The 18,318-nt window shown below is 43.4% G+C and overlaps 1 protein-coding gene across 2 annotated transcripts in view; it reads left to right on the top strand.

Moving 5' to 3' along the window:
• Positions 1-7,637, top strand: part of LOC114668749 (5'-nucleotidase domain-containing protein 2-like) — a 59,600-nt gene extending 51,963 nt beyond the window's left edge. For both annotated transcript variants that reach the window (XM_051921021.1, XM_028824662.2), the window contains 3 exons: positions 2,260-2,400; positions 5,618-5,682; positions 7,194-7,637. In XM_051921021.1, the coding sequence (XP_051776981.1) occupies positions 2,260-2,400; positions 5,618-5,682; positions 7,194-7,455 (468 nt within the window). In that variant the 3' untranslated portion in view covers positions 7,456-7,637. The remainder of the gene's footprint in view (positions 1-2,259; positions 2,401-5,617; positions 5,683-7,193) is intronic.
• Positions 7,638-18,318: the final 10,681 nt, after the last annotated feature.

Below are 18,318 nucleotides of genomic sequence, written 5' to 3'. Positions count from 1 at the left end.
AAAAATATATAATTTTGGAGTTTAGTGTTCCTTTAAGAAATCGGTGTGATGTGTTATTATGACTGCAGGAAATGAAGAAATTATCTATGGAATGACTTACAATAACATGTTATAGCTGTACAGGCGCCATGCATTATGTATCACAAAGCTGTAGCGGTTGCAGAGATGCTAAGATTTGCAGTGTCCGAAGATGGTGATTAGTTTATTTTATGGTGGGGACCCCAGGAATACACCCAGTCTCGACCTGGCACGCACACACACATACAAACACAAACACACACACATACACACAGTGATACCAATAAATAGTACTGCGTGCCTTAATCAAATAATGAACAAAGAACGCACAATGTAACAAAATCTGCAAACACAAAAGGCACTCCCCTCCTGCCAAACGGTGATAACAAAACACTAACAGCAAACATTAAACTCTAACAACAAGGTCCAAAACAGTCCAGTATAACAGGAGCAGATGACGATGGACGTGTGGATGGGAGACCCCGTGAACAGCTTTCTCAAAGCAATGTGAAGTTTTGTCCTACCAGGTTCCTGATGAGGCATGAGGATTTCAGGTGATTGGGAGCACTTCCCGAGACGAAGACATATCCAATCAGGACAAACTCGCACAGTCAAGCGGGGACAGGACAGCAAAAGCTGTACAGTAATCCCTCCTCCATCGCGGGGGTTGCGTTCCAGAGCCACCCGCAAAATAAGAAAATCCGCGAAGTAGAAACCATATGTTTATATGGTTATTTTTATATTGTCATGCTTGGGTCACAGATTTGCGCAGAAACACAGGAGGTTGTAGAGAGACAGGAACGTTATTCAAACACTGCAAACAAACATTTGTCTCTTTTTCAAAAGTTTAAACTGTGCTCCATGACAAGACAGAGATGACAGTTCAGTCTCACAATTAAAAGAATGCAAACATATCTTCCTCTTCAAAGGAGCAAACAAATCAATAGGGCTGTTTGGCTTTTAAGTATGCGAAGCACCGCGGCACAAAGCTGTTGAAGGCGGCAGCTCACACCCCCTCCGTCAGGAGCAGAGAGAGAGAGAGAGTTAGAGAGAGAGAGACAGATAAAAAAATCAATACGTGCCCTTTGAGCTTTTAAGTATGCGAAGCACCGTGCAGCATACTTAAAAGCTGCACACAGAAGGTAGCAACGTGAAGATAATCTTTCAGCATTTTTAGACAAGCGTCCGTATCGTCTAGGTGTAGAACAGCCCCCCTGCTCACACCCCCTACGTCAGGATCACAGATAGTCAGCGCAAGAGAGAGAGAAAGAAAAGTAAGTTGGGTAGCTTCTCAGCCATCTGCCAATAGCGTCCCTTGTATGAAATCAACTGGGCAAACCAACTGAGGAAGCATGTACCAGAAATTAAAAGACCCATTGTCCTCAGAAACCCGCGAAGCAGCGAAAAATCCGCGATATATATTTAAATATGCTTACATATAAAATCCGCGATGGAGTGAAGCCGCGAAAGGCGAAGCGCGATATAGCGAGGGATTACTGTACTGTACATCCAATCAGAAACGGTAATCCAAGGCAGTCGAGTCGTAATCTAATTGTGTGTGTGAGGCGTATTAATAAATACACGGATGATCGCATATTCCCCCTGGCGTCTTTTAGGTTCCTTTTTAAAGGGCCCACTTTCTCAATCTTCTTCCCAGCAGCCCCTGCACACTCCAAAGTTGTCCATTGCTATATAGCTATAATTATTTATGGGAGGAAGTTCGTTCAACTGCAAGATCCATGCCAGAGATGAGAGAGGATTGGACTTCTGGGTGGCAACCACAGCTGATAAAGAGAGAGACACTCGGGCAGATGGATGGTGATGTAGGGAAGGCAATTACAGCAAGCTTTGATAACTTTGCACATCCCCAGTCCAAAGATCTTGAGCTCTTTTTTTGGCCCTCAACCTCCAACAATCACCAGGACAGAGCGTGTTGTAGATGTGGTAAAAGTGATTGGAATATGCGGCCTTAAGCCATCGTGGGTTCAAAGCTGAAGTTATCTTCACTGTACAAGAGACCACTCTGGACAGGGGCAGGAAATACCAATGTCAGCGTGAGTGCATTGGAAAGGGTGAGATATAGCTTCTTTAGGAGATGCAGTGACCATAGTGGACTAGTAATGATACCCCAAAGGTCTGTATTGTGTTATTCCAGGGCTAAAAGATAGTCCCACTCTGCCCCCTGCTCTGTACATGAGTTGCCATGACTGCTACTACTGCATGCTGTTTGTTCTTATTTAGGATCTCATGCTTCGACATGGCTGGAGGACGGGGGCAATCATACCAGAGCTTGAGAAGGAGATTCAGATAACAAACACCGAAGAATACATGCACACGCTCACCTGGCTTCAAGCTCTTACTGGCCTACTGGAGAAGATGCAGGTATGAGAGGACAACATGGATTGGGGGGTCAGAAATCTTACTAGTCATTCATGTTCTGAACTTGTTAATTACGTTTCTTAATTACAAGTCCTTGAGGCTCTCCCATTAACTTTGATATCAAGTCAGGGACCAGCTTGGGAAGGACCACCTCTCCATTAAATCATTAATATGATGATGATGATGATGATGATAATGAATTTTTAAACCTATTACTTTCATTTCATTGTCATGAGCATCAAACCCGGTCCCAGTAAATTTGGGACTATAGCAGAGTCCATCCCTGGATAGGGCACTACTCCATTATTATTATTATTATTATTATCTGAACTGACTATGTTCATGTATTTACTTGAGGCTATCATGAGGGTTTTTCATAGATTGTCCTTTGTGTAGCTCCCTCCCCTCAGACCAATTTGCCAAGGATATCCCTATCAGGAGACAGCCAGGGGCAGACTCAGGACATGCTGGAGGGATTATATAAGGCAGACCTGGGAGCATCTGGGAACTCCACATAAGGGTGAATTTACTGAGGGTAGGGTGGTCTGGTCACACCAATTCACTGGATGAGCACTGGAGCCTGTACTGGAAAGTTTGAGACAGGTTACCTATATCACAGTTTCTTCAACTATGGTTCATGACCCAAAATGTGTCACAGGTTGCTGTCTTTTGGGTCATGACTCACCGTTTTATTCAATGGGAGAGGGTCATGTGTGGTGTCTTGCAATGGGTCGCTTCAAGCCATTAATATTGCTCCACTATGTCTGTCAGCGGCGATTCTCCAGGGGGAATAAATTATGATGGTCGTCATGGACACTAAGAAGGGTATGATTGTGTTGTGAGAAAATAAAGTTTAAGAATTACTGATCAATATAATAAAATGGTAAGGAGGTCTGTCAGTCTTCTGGTCTACAGAAGGAGGAAAAGAGAGAAGGTTATCACATAGCGCCACCCCCTGGATTGGTGGAGAATTACCATCAGCATAAACTCCCATATATATCTGTCTCATAGTGCCTTTCATATCAGTCTATCTATTATATAGCAGGTGTCTCTATCTATCTATCTATCTATCTATCTATCTATCTATCTATCTATCTATCTATCTATCTATCTATCTATCTATGTACTGTATATAGTGCCTTTCATCTATCTACATATTGTGGCAAAGGTGCTATATAGGTGTCGACCTGACACAGACTGATAGCAGAGGCACATATAAAAATGAAACAAAGGATTTTTTTTTTTGTCTTCAGCCATGGGGTACGTCTTCCCCATGTCCCACAGGCCCTACACAGTCCCCAAAACACACCAACAAAAAAACACCCTAAAACACTCTCTTCTTCTTCCTCCACTACTCCCAGGCAGCTTTATTATCCTTCTCCTCCTCCCAACTCTGGCACCTCAGGTAGTGGCTGCAGGCTCTTCTTCTAGTCCACCCGGAAGTGCTTCAGGTGATAATTAACCTAATTCAGGCAGCACTTCTGTGTGTGGCTGCATTACAGCCCACAGGGGCTCATGAAGCTGTGCAGCTCCTCCCCATGGCGGCCACGGAGCCCAAAAGGGCTGAGCCCTGAAGTCCCACGTCTGTGGCCCCGATGGAACCCAGGAGGGCTGCCACCACACGTTCCGGGGGACATAGTGTGCATGACATGGCTGCTCCCCCGGACCCAGTGTCAAAGGGGCGTCCCGGCTGGTCATGGGTCCCGGCCGTCCACCACACTATCTATCTATCTATCTATCTATCTATCTATCTATCTATCTATCTATCTATCTATCTATCTATCTATCTATCTACTGTATATAGTGCCTTTACTATCTATCTGTCTATCTTTAATTGTGCCTTTCTTGTTCTATCTCTATCTGTCTATCTATCTATCTACTGTATATAGTGCCTTTACTATCTATCTGTCTATCTTTAATTGTGTCTTTCTTGTTCGTTCTATCTATCTATCTATCTATCTATCTACTGTATATAGTGCCTTTACTATCTATCTGTCTATCTTTAATTGTGTCTTTCTTGTTCTATCTCTATCTGTCTATCTATCTATCTACTGTATATAGTGCCTTTACTATCTATCTGTCTATCTTTAATTGTGTCTTTCTTGTTCTATCTCTATCTGTCTATCTATCTATCTACTGTATATAGTGCCTTTACTATCTATCTGTCTATCTTTAATTGTGTCTTTCTTGTTCGTTCTATCTATCTATCTATCTATCTATCTATCTATCTATCTATCTATCTATCTATCTATCTATCTATCTACTGTATATAGTGCCTTTACTATCTATCTGTCTATCTTTAATTGTGTCTTTCTTGTTCATTCTATCTATCTATCTATCTATCTATCTATCTATCTATCTATCTATCTATCTATCTATCTATCTATCTATCTACTGTATATAGTGCCTTTACTATCTATCTTTAATTGTGCCTTTCTTGTTCGTTCTATCTATCTATCTATCTATCTATCTATCTATCTATCTATCTATCTATCTATCTATCTATCTATCTATCTATCTATCTACTGTATATAGTGCCTTTACTATCTATCTGTCTATCTTTAATTGTGCCTTTCTTGTTCGTTCTATCTATCTATCTATCTATCTATCTATCTATCTATCTATCTATCTATCTATCTATCTATCTATCTATCTATCTATCTATCTATCTATCTATCTATCTATCTATCTATCTATCTATCTATCTATCTATCTATCTATCTATCTATCCTGCTGTGTGGAGTTTACATGTTCTCTCCCTGGACGTGTAGATTCTCTCCGTCTGGATCCTAAACCAGAGCAGGCTTGGCAAGTTAACCTGGTGCGGCTGACTATATTTGTGTATTCTTTTAAATTATGATAGTAGATGACGTGTAGTTGTGATTTCTAGGTCACTTTTAATAAAAGCATTTGTTAAATAATAATAATACATTGAATAAATAAGTGAACACCTAGAATAGTTTGTTAAAGGGATCTGCTGGAATATAAAGGAAAGCATGTTCCATGGACACAGAGAGTAATCGAGGTCCAATACCCGCTGGTGGCATAGCTGAGGTGAGAAGGCCGCCATTGTTCAGGGTGCCCCTGGCTAAAAGACGTATCCAAAGCCACACCTGGACTGAAAGGTCACCTCTCGTCTGGACATTTTGTGATGTTCTTGTATGATTTCTCGGTTGTCTGTGTGTGAGATTGTAGTCCCAAAGAGCTGTTTGTCTTCCAGGCCTGTCAGGATGCCGATTCAAGAGCAGTTTGGCTGGAGTGGATGAAGGAAAGACAAGAGCTCAGGTGAGTATCTGTTGCTGGCATTTTAAGTAATTTGCACCAAAACAAATCAGTAAAGTAGACTCCTCATCACAATCATGCAGATCTCAACTACATTTTGGCGTCCTCAGCATCGCCTTGTACCCGCTGTGCTCCAAAAGCATATAAAATGGTGACAAGGGGTGAGTGTCTACCACGTCTCCCACAAGCCTGCTCAGAGAGAGGCCAAAAATGAGCTCAGGTTCTTAACAAAAAACTACAGAAAAAAAACGACAGTTTTTTTTATCTCCCTCCCCCCACCTCATTCATTTGGCAAGAATCCTGTCTGCAATTCCAAAGCACAGTATTATGGGAATGCGCATTTCCTGTTTACACCGATATTCCTGCAGCCCTGGCATTGCCCTGCTGTTTCCTGGCACATTGACAATCATGTACTGAGGATGGACTTGGACAATGAGAACACAGTCAACAAGTCCTGGTGCAAACTGTGCTTTTCCAAGACAAATAGAGCACAGAATAATATCATAAAAAACATCAAGCAAAAAAAAAAACTGAGGGACATTATACTCAGACTATATAATACAGTAGTGAGAAAACATCTGGAGTATGGTGTGCAGTTTAGGCCAAAATACTACAAGAAAAGACATAGCAGCACTTGAGGAGAGCAACCAGGCACATCCTTTTAGGACCTTGATGACATCCAAGCATGAGGATCACAAAAAAACACCTCAAAATGCCCACTAGAGGGGGAAACACCATCGAAAACCCGGCCGGTGACATAAAGGGCAATGTAAGAGCTTTATAAATGAAAAGATATCTTTGACAAAAAATGCTCCATAAACAAAGTAAAGCTGCATGGAGCACAAGAGGCAAAAGGAGTTCCCAGAAAAGGCAATCTGAGGAAAACGTGCATCCAAAGAGAGGTCAAAAAAGCAGAGCACAGAGGTCAGAAATCGCAGTAGAGACTCGCCAACTCCACACACGCATTCACAATGAACCGCAAGGGACTCTAAGCTGCCTCCTCCTTTATAGGCCTGAGGGCGGACCCTTGACGGTGATGGGATGGTGGCCCCGCCTCTTGGGGAAGCACCCACAAAACACGACGAACACAACGGAACACACTCTTTAGTCCTGAGCAGAGGAGACTGCGTGGGGGGACCTCGTCCAGGTCCTCGAAATCCTCAATGACATCGATGAAGACAATCCAGCAGAATTCTTTCAACCAGAGGACATTAAGGTGAACATCACTTAGAACTAAAGTCAAGAAGCCCTTCGTTATACAAAGAGTTGCTGGAATCTGAACAATCTACTGAGACATGGAGTTGAAACAGAAGCCTTGACAACCTTTCAGAAGAATCAGGACGAGATACCGGGGACAGGTTAGCTATGAGCAAGACAAACGGGCTTATTGACGCGCTGAATGGCCTCCTATGGTTTATCACATTTCTTAGGTTTCTTACTGGCACAACACCCAGCCCTGTCCTCACTCCGACAGCAGTGACCTGACTGTGTTCCCTCTCGTTTTATTTCCACAGATCTCTTACGAAAAAACTCTTCAACCCTCAGTTTGGCAGCATCTTCAGGACGTACCACAATCCCACCTACTTCTCGCGCCGCCTCTGCCGCTTCTCCGACCTCTACATGGCCTCCATCCGCTGCCTGCTCAATTACGACCTGAAGTTCACCTTCTACCCCCGCCGCACTCCCCTGCAGCATGAGGCCCCCTTGTGGATGGACCGGCTCTGCACTGGCTGCATGAAGACGCCTTTCCTTGAGGAGATGATGCACATCCGCTAACTCGGGCCGGGGAGAGCGCTGATGATCCAGAGTCCTGCAAAGAGAATGGCTTTGGTTCAGCTGCTGGCACATTGGTCACGATGAACGGGAGGCCGAGACGTGTCTCGCAGAGAATCTCAAACACTGTAGACGTACTCGGTTTAATAAAGAACACGACTGAAGGGCTCACAGTGGGACCAGAATGTGCAGTAATGGCCTTCTTATTGTTAAGGACGAGTCACAACTGCAACTGCAAACCTCTGATGGCAATTTGAAGGAAAATTCAAAATGAGCCAGGCTTTAATTTAGAATTATAATTAATAATTACAGTAAGTAACGCAAAGGCATTTTAAAATTTAGGAATGACTTTTAAATGGGATGCTGGAAACATCAACTCCAGCATTACTGTGTGTGTGTGTGTGTGTGAATGGGCTGTCTGCCGTGGTGCGGTGTTCTGTTCGGGGCCTCGTCCATGCTGTGTGTCACATTCTGCTAGATAGATAGATAGATAGATAGATAGATAGATAGATAGATAGATAGATAGATAGATAGATAGATAGATAGATAGATAGATAGATAGATAGATAGTGTAAATAATGCAATCACACAACATAAAGGTTTGGGGTTTGTCCTACATACTGTACATTTTTGCAAAATTATTACCAGGTCAGAAATATTAATCAATACATCAGACAGTCAAGATGGCGGAGTGGGACCGGAATTGACATAGAGGAATGCTGGGAAGGAACCGAGGTGGTGGATGGGAGCCATGACGTCATCAGAGATAGACAGAAGGAAGGGAATGAACACGGAAGTAGCAGTACATGGTTACGGAATCTGGGCATTTTCATGGTGGTGTTGCTTCCTTCTTTCTGTAGGAAACAAAGAGAGAAAGGTTAGTACCCCGCTTTTCTCCCTTGGCCGGAGTTTTCTTGCTACAGTTCGGGTCTTTACGCGGTTCCCTATGCGCACGTGCGTGACAATAGATAGATATGAAAGGCACTATATAATAAATAGACAGATATTGTAGCATAGTTGGCAGGATTAGATAGATAGATAGATATGAAAGGCACTATATAATAGATAGATACTGTAGCATAGTTGGCAGGATTAGATAGATAGATATGAAAGGCACTATATAATAGATAGACAGATACTGTAGCATAGTTGGCAGGATTAGATAGATAGATAGATAGATATGAAAGGCACTATATAATAGACAGATACTGTAGCATAGTTGGCAGGATTAGATAGATAGATAGATAGATAGATAGATAGATAGATATGAAAGGCACTATATAATAGACAGATACTGTAGCATAGTTGGCAGGATTAGATAGATAGATAGATATGAAAGGCACTATATACTAGATAGACAGATACTGTAGCATAGTTGGCAGGATTAGATAGATATGAAAGGCACTATATAATAGATAGACAGATACTGTAGCATAGTTGGCAGGATTAGATAGATAGATAGATATGAAAGGCACTATATAATAGATAGACAGATACTGTAGCATAGTTGGCAGGATTAGATAGATAGATATGAAAGGCACTATATAATAGACAGATACTGTAGCATAGTTGGCAGGATTAGATAGATGGATAGATAGATATGAAAGGCACTATATAATAGACAGATACTGTAGCATAGTTGGCAGGATTAGATAGATAGATATGAAAGGCACTATATAATAGATAGACAGATACTGTAGCATAGTTGGCAGGATTAGATAGATATGAAAGGCACTATATAATAGATAGACAGATACTGTAGCATAGTTGGCAGGATTAGATAGATAGATATGAAAGGCACTATATAATAGACAGATACTGTAGCATAGTTGGCAGGATTAGATAGATAGATAGATATGAAAGGCACTATATAATAGACAGATACTGTAGCATAGTTGGCAGGATTAGATGGATAGATAGATATGAAAGGCACTATATACTAGATAGACAGATACTGTAGCATAGTTGGCAGGATTAGATAGATATGAAAGGCACTATATAATAGATAGACAGATACTGTAGCATAGTTGGCAGGATTAGATAGCTAGATAGATATGAAAGGCACTATATACTAGATAGATAGATTTTAGTATAGTAGGTATTATAAAATAAATAAATAGATCTGAAATTCTTAATTGCCAATATATAGTTATACTGTATATAACATTTATTCAGAGCCACACTTCGGCTTATTCCAGATCACAGAAGTCCACTCCAGGCTGTGCCTTGAGGGTGCTGCTCAATGTTTATGCTAACACACGGTTTACAAAGCGGGACATCTAATGATTCCTGACTTACACAGAAAATGAAAACAGCAACTTAGAAATGTATTGGAATCAAACACAAACATCAGGCTGCAGTACAGCAGCGTCCCGCTCAGATGTGCTTTTCTTCAGTGCCACCAGCCTCTGACATTGTGAAGTTTATACATAGTATACGTTTCTTTGTCATACAATCGTACCACAGGGTTATTTACGGCCATTCAGGAGTTATTTGTTCTGTCAGGTAAATAAAGAATTGCAGCTTTACCAGATTTAAGTGAGTTTATGCACCTCAAGGCCAAATATTCTGGCCAGTCTTTCAGACCCAGTTCTGTTAATTCTGGTGCATGGCGTCCTCTGAATGACACAACTGTTGCAACAGAAAACACTTTTGTTCTGCTAAGGATACTAAAGTTAATCGTAAAATATTAAGTATGAGAATGGGCACAAAAAAAAAGATAAAATGGACTAAGAACACACTACCTCTCTCTCTCTATCTATCTACAGTGCATCCAGAAAGTATTCCCAGCGCATCACTTTTTCCACATTTTGTTATGTTACAGCCTTATTCCAAAATGGATTCAGTTCATTTTTTTCCTCAGAATTCTGCACACAACACCCCATAATTACAATGTGAAAAAACGTTACTTGAGATTTTTGCAAATTTATTAAAAATAAAAAAATTGAGAAATCCCATGTACATAAGTATTCACAGCCTTTGCCGTGAAGCTCGAAATTGAGCTCAGGTGCCTCCTGTTTCCCCTGATCATCCTTGAGATGTTTCTGCAGCTTCATTGGAGTCCACCTGTGGTAAATTCAGTTGACTGGACCTGATTTGGAAAGGCACACACCTGTCTATAGAAGGTTCCACAGTTGACAGTTCATGTCAGAGCACAAACCAAGCATGAAGTCAAAGGAATTGTCTGTAGACCTCCGAGACAAGATTGTCTCAACACACAAATCTGGGGAAGGTTACAGAAAAATTTCTGCTGCTTTGAAGGTCCCAATGAGTACAGTGGCCTCCATCATCTGTAAGTGGAAGAAGTTCGAAACCACCAGGACTCTTCCTAGAGCTGGCTGGCCATCTAAACTGAGCAATCGAGGGAGAAGGGCCTTAGTCAGGGAGGTGACCAAGAACCCGATGGTCACTCTGTCAGAGGTCCACTGTGGAGAGAGGAGAACCTTCCAGAAGGACAACCATCTCTGCAGCAATCCACCAATCAGGCCTGTATGGTAGAGTGGCCAGACGGAAGCCACTCCTTAGTAAAAGGCACATGGCAGCCCGCCTGGAGTTTGCCAAAAGGTACCTGAAGGACTCTCAGACCATGAGAAAGAAAATTCTCTGGCCTGATGAGACAAACATTGAACTCTTTGGTGTGAATGCCAGGCGTCACGTTTGGAGGAAACCAGGCACCGCTCATCACCAGGCCAATACCACCTCTACAGTGAAGCATGGTGGTGACAGCATCATGTTGTGGAGAAATGGGAGACTAGTCAGGATAAAGGGAAAGATGACTGCAGCAATGTACAGAGACATCCTGGATGAAAACCTGCTCCAGAGCGCTCTTGACCTCAGACTGGGGCGACGGTTCATCTTTCAGCAGGACAACGACCCTAAGCACACAGCCAAGATATCAAAGGAGTGGCTTCAGGACAACTCTGTGAATGTCCTTGAGTGGCCCAGCCAGAGCCCAGACTTGAATCTGATGGAACATCTCTGGAGAGATCTTAAAATGGCTGTGCAATGACGCTTCCCATCCAACCTGATGGAGCTTGAGAGGTGCTGCAAAGAGGAATGGGCCAAACTGGCCAAGGATAGGTGTGCCTTAAAGACTTGAGGCTGGAATTGCTGCCAAAGGTGCATCGACAAAGTATTGAGCAAAGGCTGTGAATACTTATGGACATGGGATTTCTCAGTTTGTTTATTTTTAATAAATTTGCAAAAACCTCAAGTAAACTTTTTTCACGTTGTCATTATGGGGTGTTGTGTGTAGAATTCTGAGGAAAAAAATGAATTTAATCCATTTTGGAATAAGGCTGTAACATAATAAAATGTGGAAAAAGTGATGCGCTGTGAATACTTTCTGGATGCACTGTAGATGTGTATATATGTATATATATATATATATAGATATATATATATATATATACTAGTCATTTAGCCCGTTACAATAACGGGCGCTAGAACAGCAGTGCATTAACATTAGTAGGTACAGTCTATATTAAATGGCAAGGGACTTTGACCTCATTCTTTTTGTTGGTCGTATTTTTCTTTCTTTCAGCCTTTCTTTTGTTGATGTTTACTTGCTGAGCTGACTGTTCTTCATGGGCTGCCACCGTGTATTGTGTGTCTTTAATTCTCTGTGACAGTAATACCGTCTTGTACGTCTGCTGGCTTGTACGTCCGTAATATACGTTTAATTTTCTCTGGCGGTAATACAGGCGTGCGCGTCGGTAATATGCCTTTAATCTCCTCTCGCAGTAATACTGGTTTGTATTTCCTTCAAACGCCTCTAACTTTCTCTGACAGTAATAGTGCACTTCACCAGAAGACACACACACATGGACACCTGGATGCACACAGGGATTTTATTAAAGAGGATAATATACACACTGTATCAATATATATACATTGTAGAGAGAGGGAGACAGAGACACAGACAGAGAAAGAGTGAGAGATAAAACAATAATATATTATTTAAAACAGTTAGGAAGTCCCTGTGAGTCCAAGATGCTAAATTTTTAATAGAACAGATTTTCATATAGTAGATAGACAGATAAATAGATATTTTAGGGCAGTTGGCAGGATTAGTTAGATAGATAGTGTGGTGTACGGCTGGGGCCCTTGCCAGGCCGGGATGCCTCCATGCTGGAAGGACCGGGGTAGGGAGCGTATCCAGCGCATTACCTCCCCCGCAGCACTACATGGCAGCCCCCCCGGTAGCTGGAGTTTGGCACAGCTCCGTTGAGATTGGTGGGCCCTGCCAGGTAGGCCTGCAGCTGCTGCTGATCCCTTTCGTGGCAGCTCTTCCGCCACACCCAGAAGTGCGCCAACGAGCACCTGGAGCACTTCCGGGTGCCTTATAAAAGGCGCCAGCAGCCAGTACTCCGGGAGCCAGAGTCGGGTGGGAGTAGATGAAGCTTGTCTGGAGGAGAAAGAGACTGGAGAAGAAGAGAGAAAGAAAGAAGTGTATTGCGCTGTGTGCTGAACTGTGTTGTGCTTGTGGGAAACGGGGAAGGCGTTTCCCACAAGGTAAAACAAAAAAATTTTAAAAAAGTGTGTGCCTTGAGCTTGTGTCCCATGCCTGTCTGTGTCAGGTTTGGGCGGTGGTGCACCCCCTGGTGGTCCACAATAGATAGATAGATAGATAGATAGATAGAAGACATTATCTATATATACTGGATATATAAAAACAAACACCCACTGAGCAAATTTTTCAGACCACCACCCTAATACTGGGTAGGACTCTCAGAACAGCCTCAGTTCTTCATGGCGTGGCCTCCATATGATGTTGTAAACTTTCCGTTGAGATCCCAGTCCCTGCAGAGTTGTGAGCTACTCATTCGTGCTGCGACTCTCCCTTTCTGGCACACCCCAAGGATGACCTACTGGATTCAAATCTGTGACTGGGTAGGCCACTAGAGACCACTGAACTCGCTGCCATGTTTGTCAACCTAGTTAAAGTCCCTGGAGGATGGACTCTCACTTTGGCCCCCGATCCCGGCCTTGACGAAGCTCCAACGAGTTACTTGTTGCCCCCCTCACCTGGGGAATCCTTTATTTGTGTTGGGCTGTTACGTCGCCTTTTTTCATTTGTGCCACCCTGTGTGTTTTTTTTTTTTTTTGTTTATCCAGTTCCCAGCTTTTGTGATATTCTGTCCACTGGTCACACTAAACATAATATTAACATCCAATAAACCACGGTTAAGAATTTCAGCCTACTTCTCCAGTGCTAATTTTTCTTTTTATCCTACAATTTTTAAAAAGTGAATTTTGCAGGAGACGCACACCAGCAGTGCTAAATTCAGAGGCTTCTTTAAAGTCGTAATAAAAAGGCAACACTAAAGGCAGAGGGCGCCCTCTTGTGGACACAACCTGAATTTCCTTGATGGCCAAAGGCAGAGCCTTCTTAGCTTACCGGCCCTCATAAATTTTCAACCCCAGTTAATCCATTTAAAGGTCACTGACCGTCCCAGCAGCACTGGGCACACAGCAGGTGGCTCCATTAGTGACAGCATCAGGGACTCAGACAATGAGCCTTAGGCAGGCGGTGAGTGAGGGGAAATCAGCAATATGAATATTTAAACAGCTAAAGACATACGAAGCTGGGGGCGCCGGCCCGAGTGTCCGAGGAGCAGACATTTCACTTGATAGTGCAGCAGATGTTTCACAACTGGGCCACCACTGAAAAAGCTGCCAATGGTGACGCTGTCGTCATAAAGAGATCATTAATGAAGTGAGCCAGTGTGGGATGGGGGTGGGGGGGCATGGAAAGCACAAAGGAGCTTTTGCTGATATTTTTTTAACCAAATCTTGTAATTTTACACTTGTTTTGCTTTTTTTTAGGTCACTGAAGCTAATTATTGTGTTCACATTTTTCTTTTCCTTTTCGTTTTAATCGTGAGATATTTTTTCTGTTGGTGATGATTCTGTAATTTATGTTCTTCTTCTTCTTCTTTTGGCTGCGCCCGTTAGGGGATGCCACAGCGGATCATCTTCTTCCATATCTTTCTGTCCTAGTCATCTTAATCTGTCACACCCATCACCTGCATGTCCTCTCTCACCACATCCATAAACCTTCTCTTAGGCCTTCCTCTTCTCCTCTTGCCTGGCAGCTCTATCCTTAGCATCCTTCTCCCAATATACCCCTCATCTCTCCTCTGCACATGTCCAAAGCAACGCAGTCTCGCCTCTCTGACTTTGTCTCCCAACCATCCAACCTGAGCTGACCCTCTAATGTCCTCATTTCTAATCCTGTCCATCCTCATCACACCCAATGCAAATCTTAGCATCTTTAACTCTGTCACCTCCAGCTCTGTCTCCTGCTTTCTGGTCAGTGCCACCGTCTCCAACCCATATAACATAGCTGGTCTCACTACTGTCCTGTAGACCTTCCCTTTCACTCTTGCTGATACCCGTCTTTCACAAATCACTCCTGTCACTCTTCTCCACCCTGCCTGCACTCTCTTTTTCAGTTCTCTTCCACAATCCCCATTACTCTGTACTGTTGATCCCAAGTATTTAAACTCTTCCATCTTCACCAACTCTACTCCTCTCATCCTCACCATTCCACTGACCTTCCTCTCATTCACACACATGTATTCTGTCTTGATGGTCCTACTGACCTTCATTCCTCTCCTCTCTAGAGCAGATCTCCACCTCTCCAGGGTCTCCTCAACCTGCTCCCTACAATCGCTACAGATCACAATGTCATCAGCAAACATCACAGTCCACGGGGACTCCTGTCTAATCTCGTCTGTCAGCCTGTCCATCACCATTGACAATAAGAAAGAAATCAGAGCTGATCCCTGATGTAATCCCACCTCCGTCACTCCTACCGCAGACCTCACCACTGTCCCACTTCCCTCGTACATATCCTGTACCACTCTTACTTACTTCTCTGCCACTCCCAATTTCCTCATACAATACCACAGCTCCTCTCTCCTCACCCTGTCATATGCTTTCTCCAGGTCCACAAAGACGCGACGCAACTCCTTCCGGCCTTCTCTAAACTTCTCCATCAACACCCTCAGAGCAAGCATTGCATCTGTGGTGCTCTTTCTTGGCATGAAACCGTCCTGCTGCTCACTAATCATCACCTCATTTCTTAATCGAGTTTCCACTACTCTTTCCCATAACTTCATGCTGTGACTCATCAATGTTATCCCCCTGTAGTTACTCCAGTCCAGCACATCCCTCTTATTCTTAAATATCAGCACCAGTACACTTCTTCTCCACTCCTCAGGCATCCTCTCACTTTCCAAGATTCCATTAAACAATCTGGTTAAAAATTCCACTGCCATCTCTCCTAAACACCTCCATGCTTCCATAGGTATGTCATCTGGACCAACGGCCTTTTCGTTCTTCATCCTCTTCATCGCTGTCCTTACTTTCTCCTTGCTGATCCGTCATCCAACCTCTTCTCTCTCTCATTCTCTTCATTCATCAGCCTCTCACAGTCCTCTTTCCATCTGCTCAACACACTCTCCTCGCTTGCGAGTAAGTTTCCATCTTTATCCTTTATCGCCCTAACCTGCTACACATCTTTCCCAGCTCGGCCCCTCTCTTTAGCCCACTGGTCCTTTTCCCCCTCCTTAGTGTCCAACCTCTCATACAACTCATCATACGCCTTTTCTTTAGCCTTCGCCACCTCTCTCTTCACCTTGTGCCTTATCTCCTTGTACTCTTGTCTACTTTCTGCATCTCTCTGACTATCCCACTTCTTCTTTGCCATCCTCTTCCTCTGTATACTCTCCTGTACTTCCCCATTCCACCACCAGGTTTTCTTTTCCTCCTTCCTCTTTCCAGATGTCATGCCAAGCACCCTTCTTGCTGTCACCCTTACTACATCTGCTGTAGTTTCCCAGCTGTCTGGTGACTCTTCACTGCCACCCAGTGCCTGTCTCACCTCCTCCCTAAACTCAGCCTTGCAGTCTTCCTTTTTCAACTTCCACCATTTGATCCTTGGTTCTGTCCTCACTCTCTTCCTCTTCTTGATCTCCAACATCATCCTACAGACCACCATCCTATGCTGCTTAACTACACTTTCCTCTGCCACCACTTTGCAGTCTTCAGTCTCCTTCAGATCAACTCTTCTGCACAGGATGTTATCTACCTGTGTGCATCTTCCTCCACTCTTGTATGTCACCCTATGTTCCTCCCTCTTCTTAAAATACATATTCACCACAGCCATGTCCATTCTTGTGGCAAAATCCACTATCCTCTGACCTTCTTCATTCCTCTCCTTGACACCATACCTACCCATCACCTCCTTGTCTTATATTAATTCTACTAAATATATTCCGTTTGTATTATATAGTATATATTCCAGCCCCCCCCCCCCCCCCCCCCCCCCAATGACATAGCAGCTGTGAGGACCACCTCAACCTTTATAAGCTTATGGGTTTACGACCCATGCCACGTGACTAAGATGGCTAGTAATCTAAGTAATCATACCTGTATGTCTCTGCCAAATGCCATTTCATATGGGATATGGAAAAGCCATGTTAATGTTTGTGATGTGCCATCTGTTAGAATGACAATTACAATGCACACATCTCTGTGAAATGTCATTTGGAATGGAATTTGTAAAGGCATTGCCAATGTTTGCGATGCGCCATCTGTTAGAATGATAATTACAATTCATACATCTCTGTGAAATGTTTATTTGGAATGGAATTTGTAAAGGCATTGCCAATGTTTGCGATGCGCCATCTGTTAGAATGATAATTACAATTCATACATCTCTGTGAAATGTTTATTTGGTAGGGAATTTGTAAAAGCAGTGCCAATGTTTGTGATGCACCATCGGTTAGAATGACAATTACAATCCGGTGCTGGTTCTACATTGGTGTTAGCAGTGGGATAAGTAGACCTGCAGTTAAACTTAGCAAAGCACCGACTGTCCTGCAATGGACCGCCTCTGTTCCTTTGAGGAGTTGAGATCCTCACAAAATCCAGGATCTGGAGTGCTGTTTGCAGCATCAGCACAGTAGCTGAGAGACTGCTACTTCTGCAGCCCCACCAGTGCCTCTCCATCTGCTCAAGGCCATTAGCCTGGGTGCACAGCTGTCAGTGGAGCTTCCAGTTCATAAGGCTGGGTTATATAATATAGCAGGTTGAGTTGTCACTGTCTCCAGGTCAATTGGAAAAACTGTGCAGGCAAAGGACGAGGCAGATCACAGAGGTGTTACAGAGCAGCAGTGGAGGGAGAGTCTCGGAGCAGATCTGGAATGATGTTTGCAGCATCAGTGCACTGAAGGAAAACAGCCAAGAGACTGGGACATCTGCAGCTCCACACAAAGGTTTTTCTGCTCACTTGTAATCGCCAGATCACCACGCTTAACATCTCTGCTGTAACGCTTGACAGCACAGCACTCCACAGCCCTGCTGTGCCATCTGACAACATGCTGTACTACCAAAACATTAAAGTGCTTAAGACCCCTGCTGATATGCATTTGTCACTGAAACAAAGACCGCCTTGCTGTTTGGAGGAATGGTGAGCCATTTCAAGAAGTTGGAACTGGTCGCTGGGAACAGTGACTTTGAAGAGTGGCAGGCTACAGTATGTAATGGCACTAGAATGTTGCTTCAGCCAGGGAACCAGTCGAACACAGTATGAGCATGGTATTCCAGCACCAGCGGCAGGGGCGCCTATAAAAAAATGGCAAGCCTGCAAGGTCGCAAAACAGAATTCCAAATAGTGCAGCAATGGGAACAGTCCTTTTAAGAATAGCGAGCCACCTCAAAATGCCTTTTAAAGACCAGAGACCATATCAGCACTCGGCTCTGGCACTGCAGTTTATAAACGTCATTATTATTTTTTTTTTCCATGCCCTGTATGTCGGAATGTATGTTGCTCATTGGATGAAAGCAGAAATTCCA

Source organism: Erpetoichthys calabaricus, chromosome 18, assembly GCF_900747795.2.
Source record: "Erpetoichthys calabaricus chromosome 18, fErpCal1.3, whole genome shotgun sequence".
NCBI classification, from domain to species: domain Eukaryota; kingdom Metazoa; phylum Chordata; class Cladistia; order Polypteriformes; family Polypteridae; genus Erpetoichthys; species Erpetoichthys calabaricus.
Note: the sequence above shows the minus strand (reverse complement) of the source record. Positions and strands in the feature narration are given on the sequence as shown.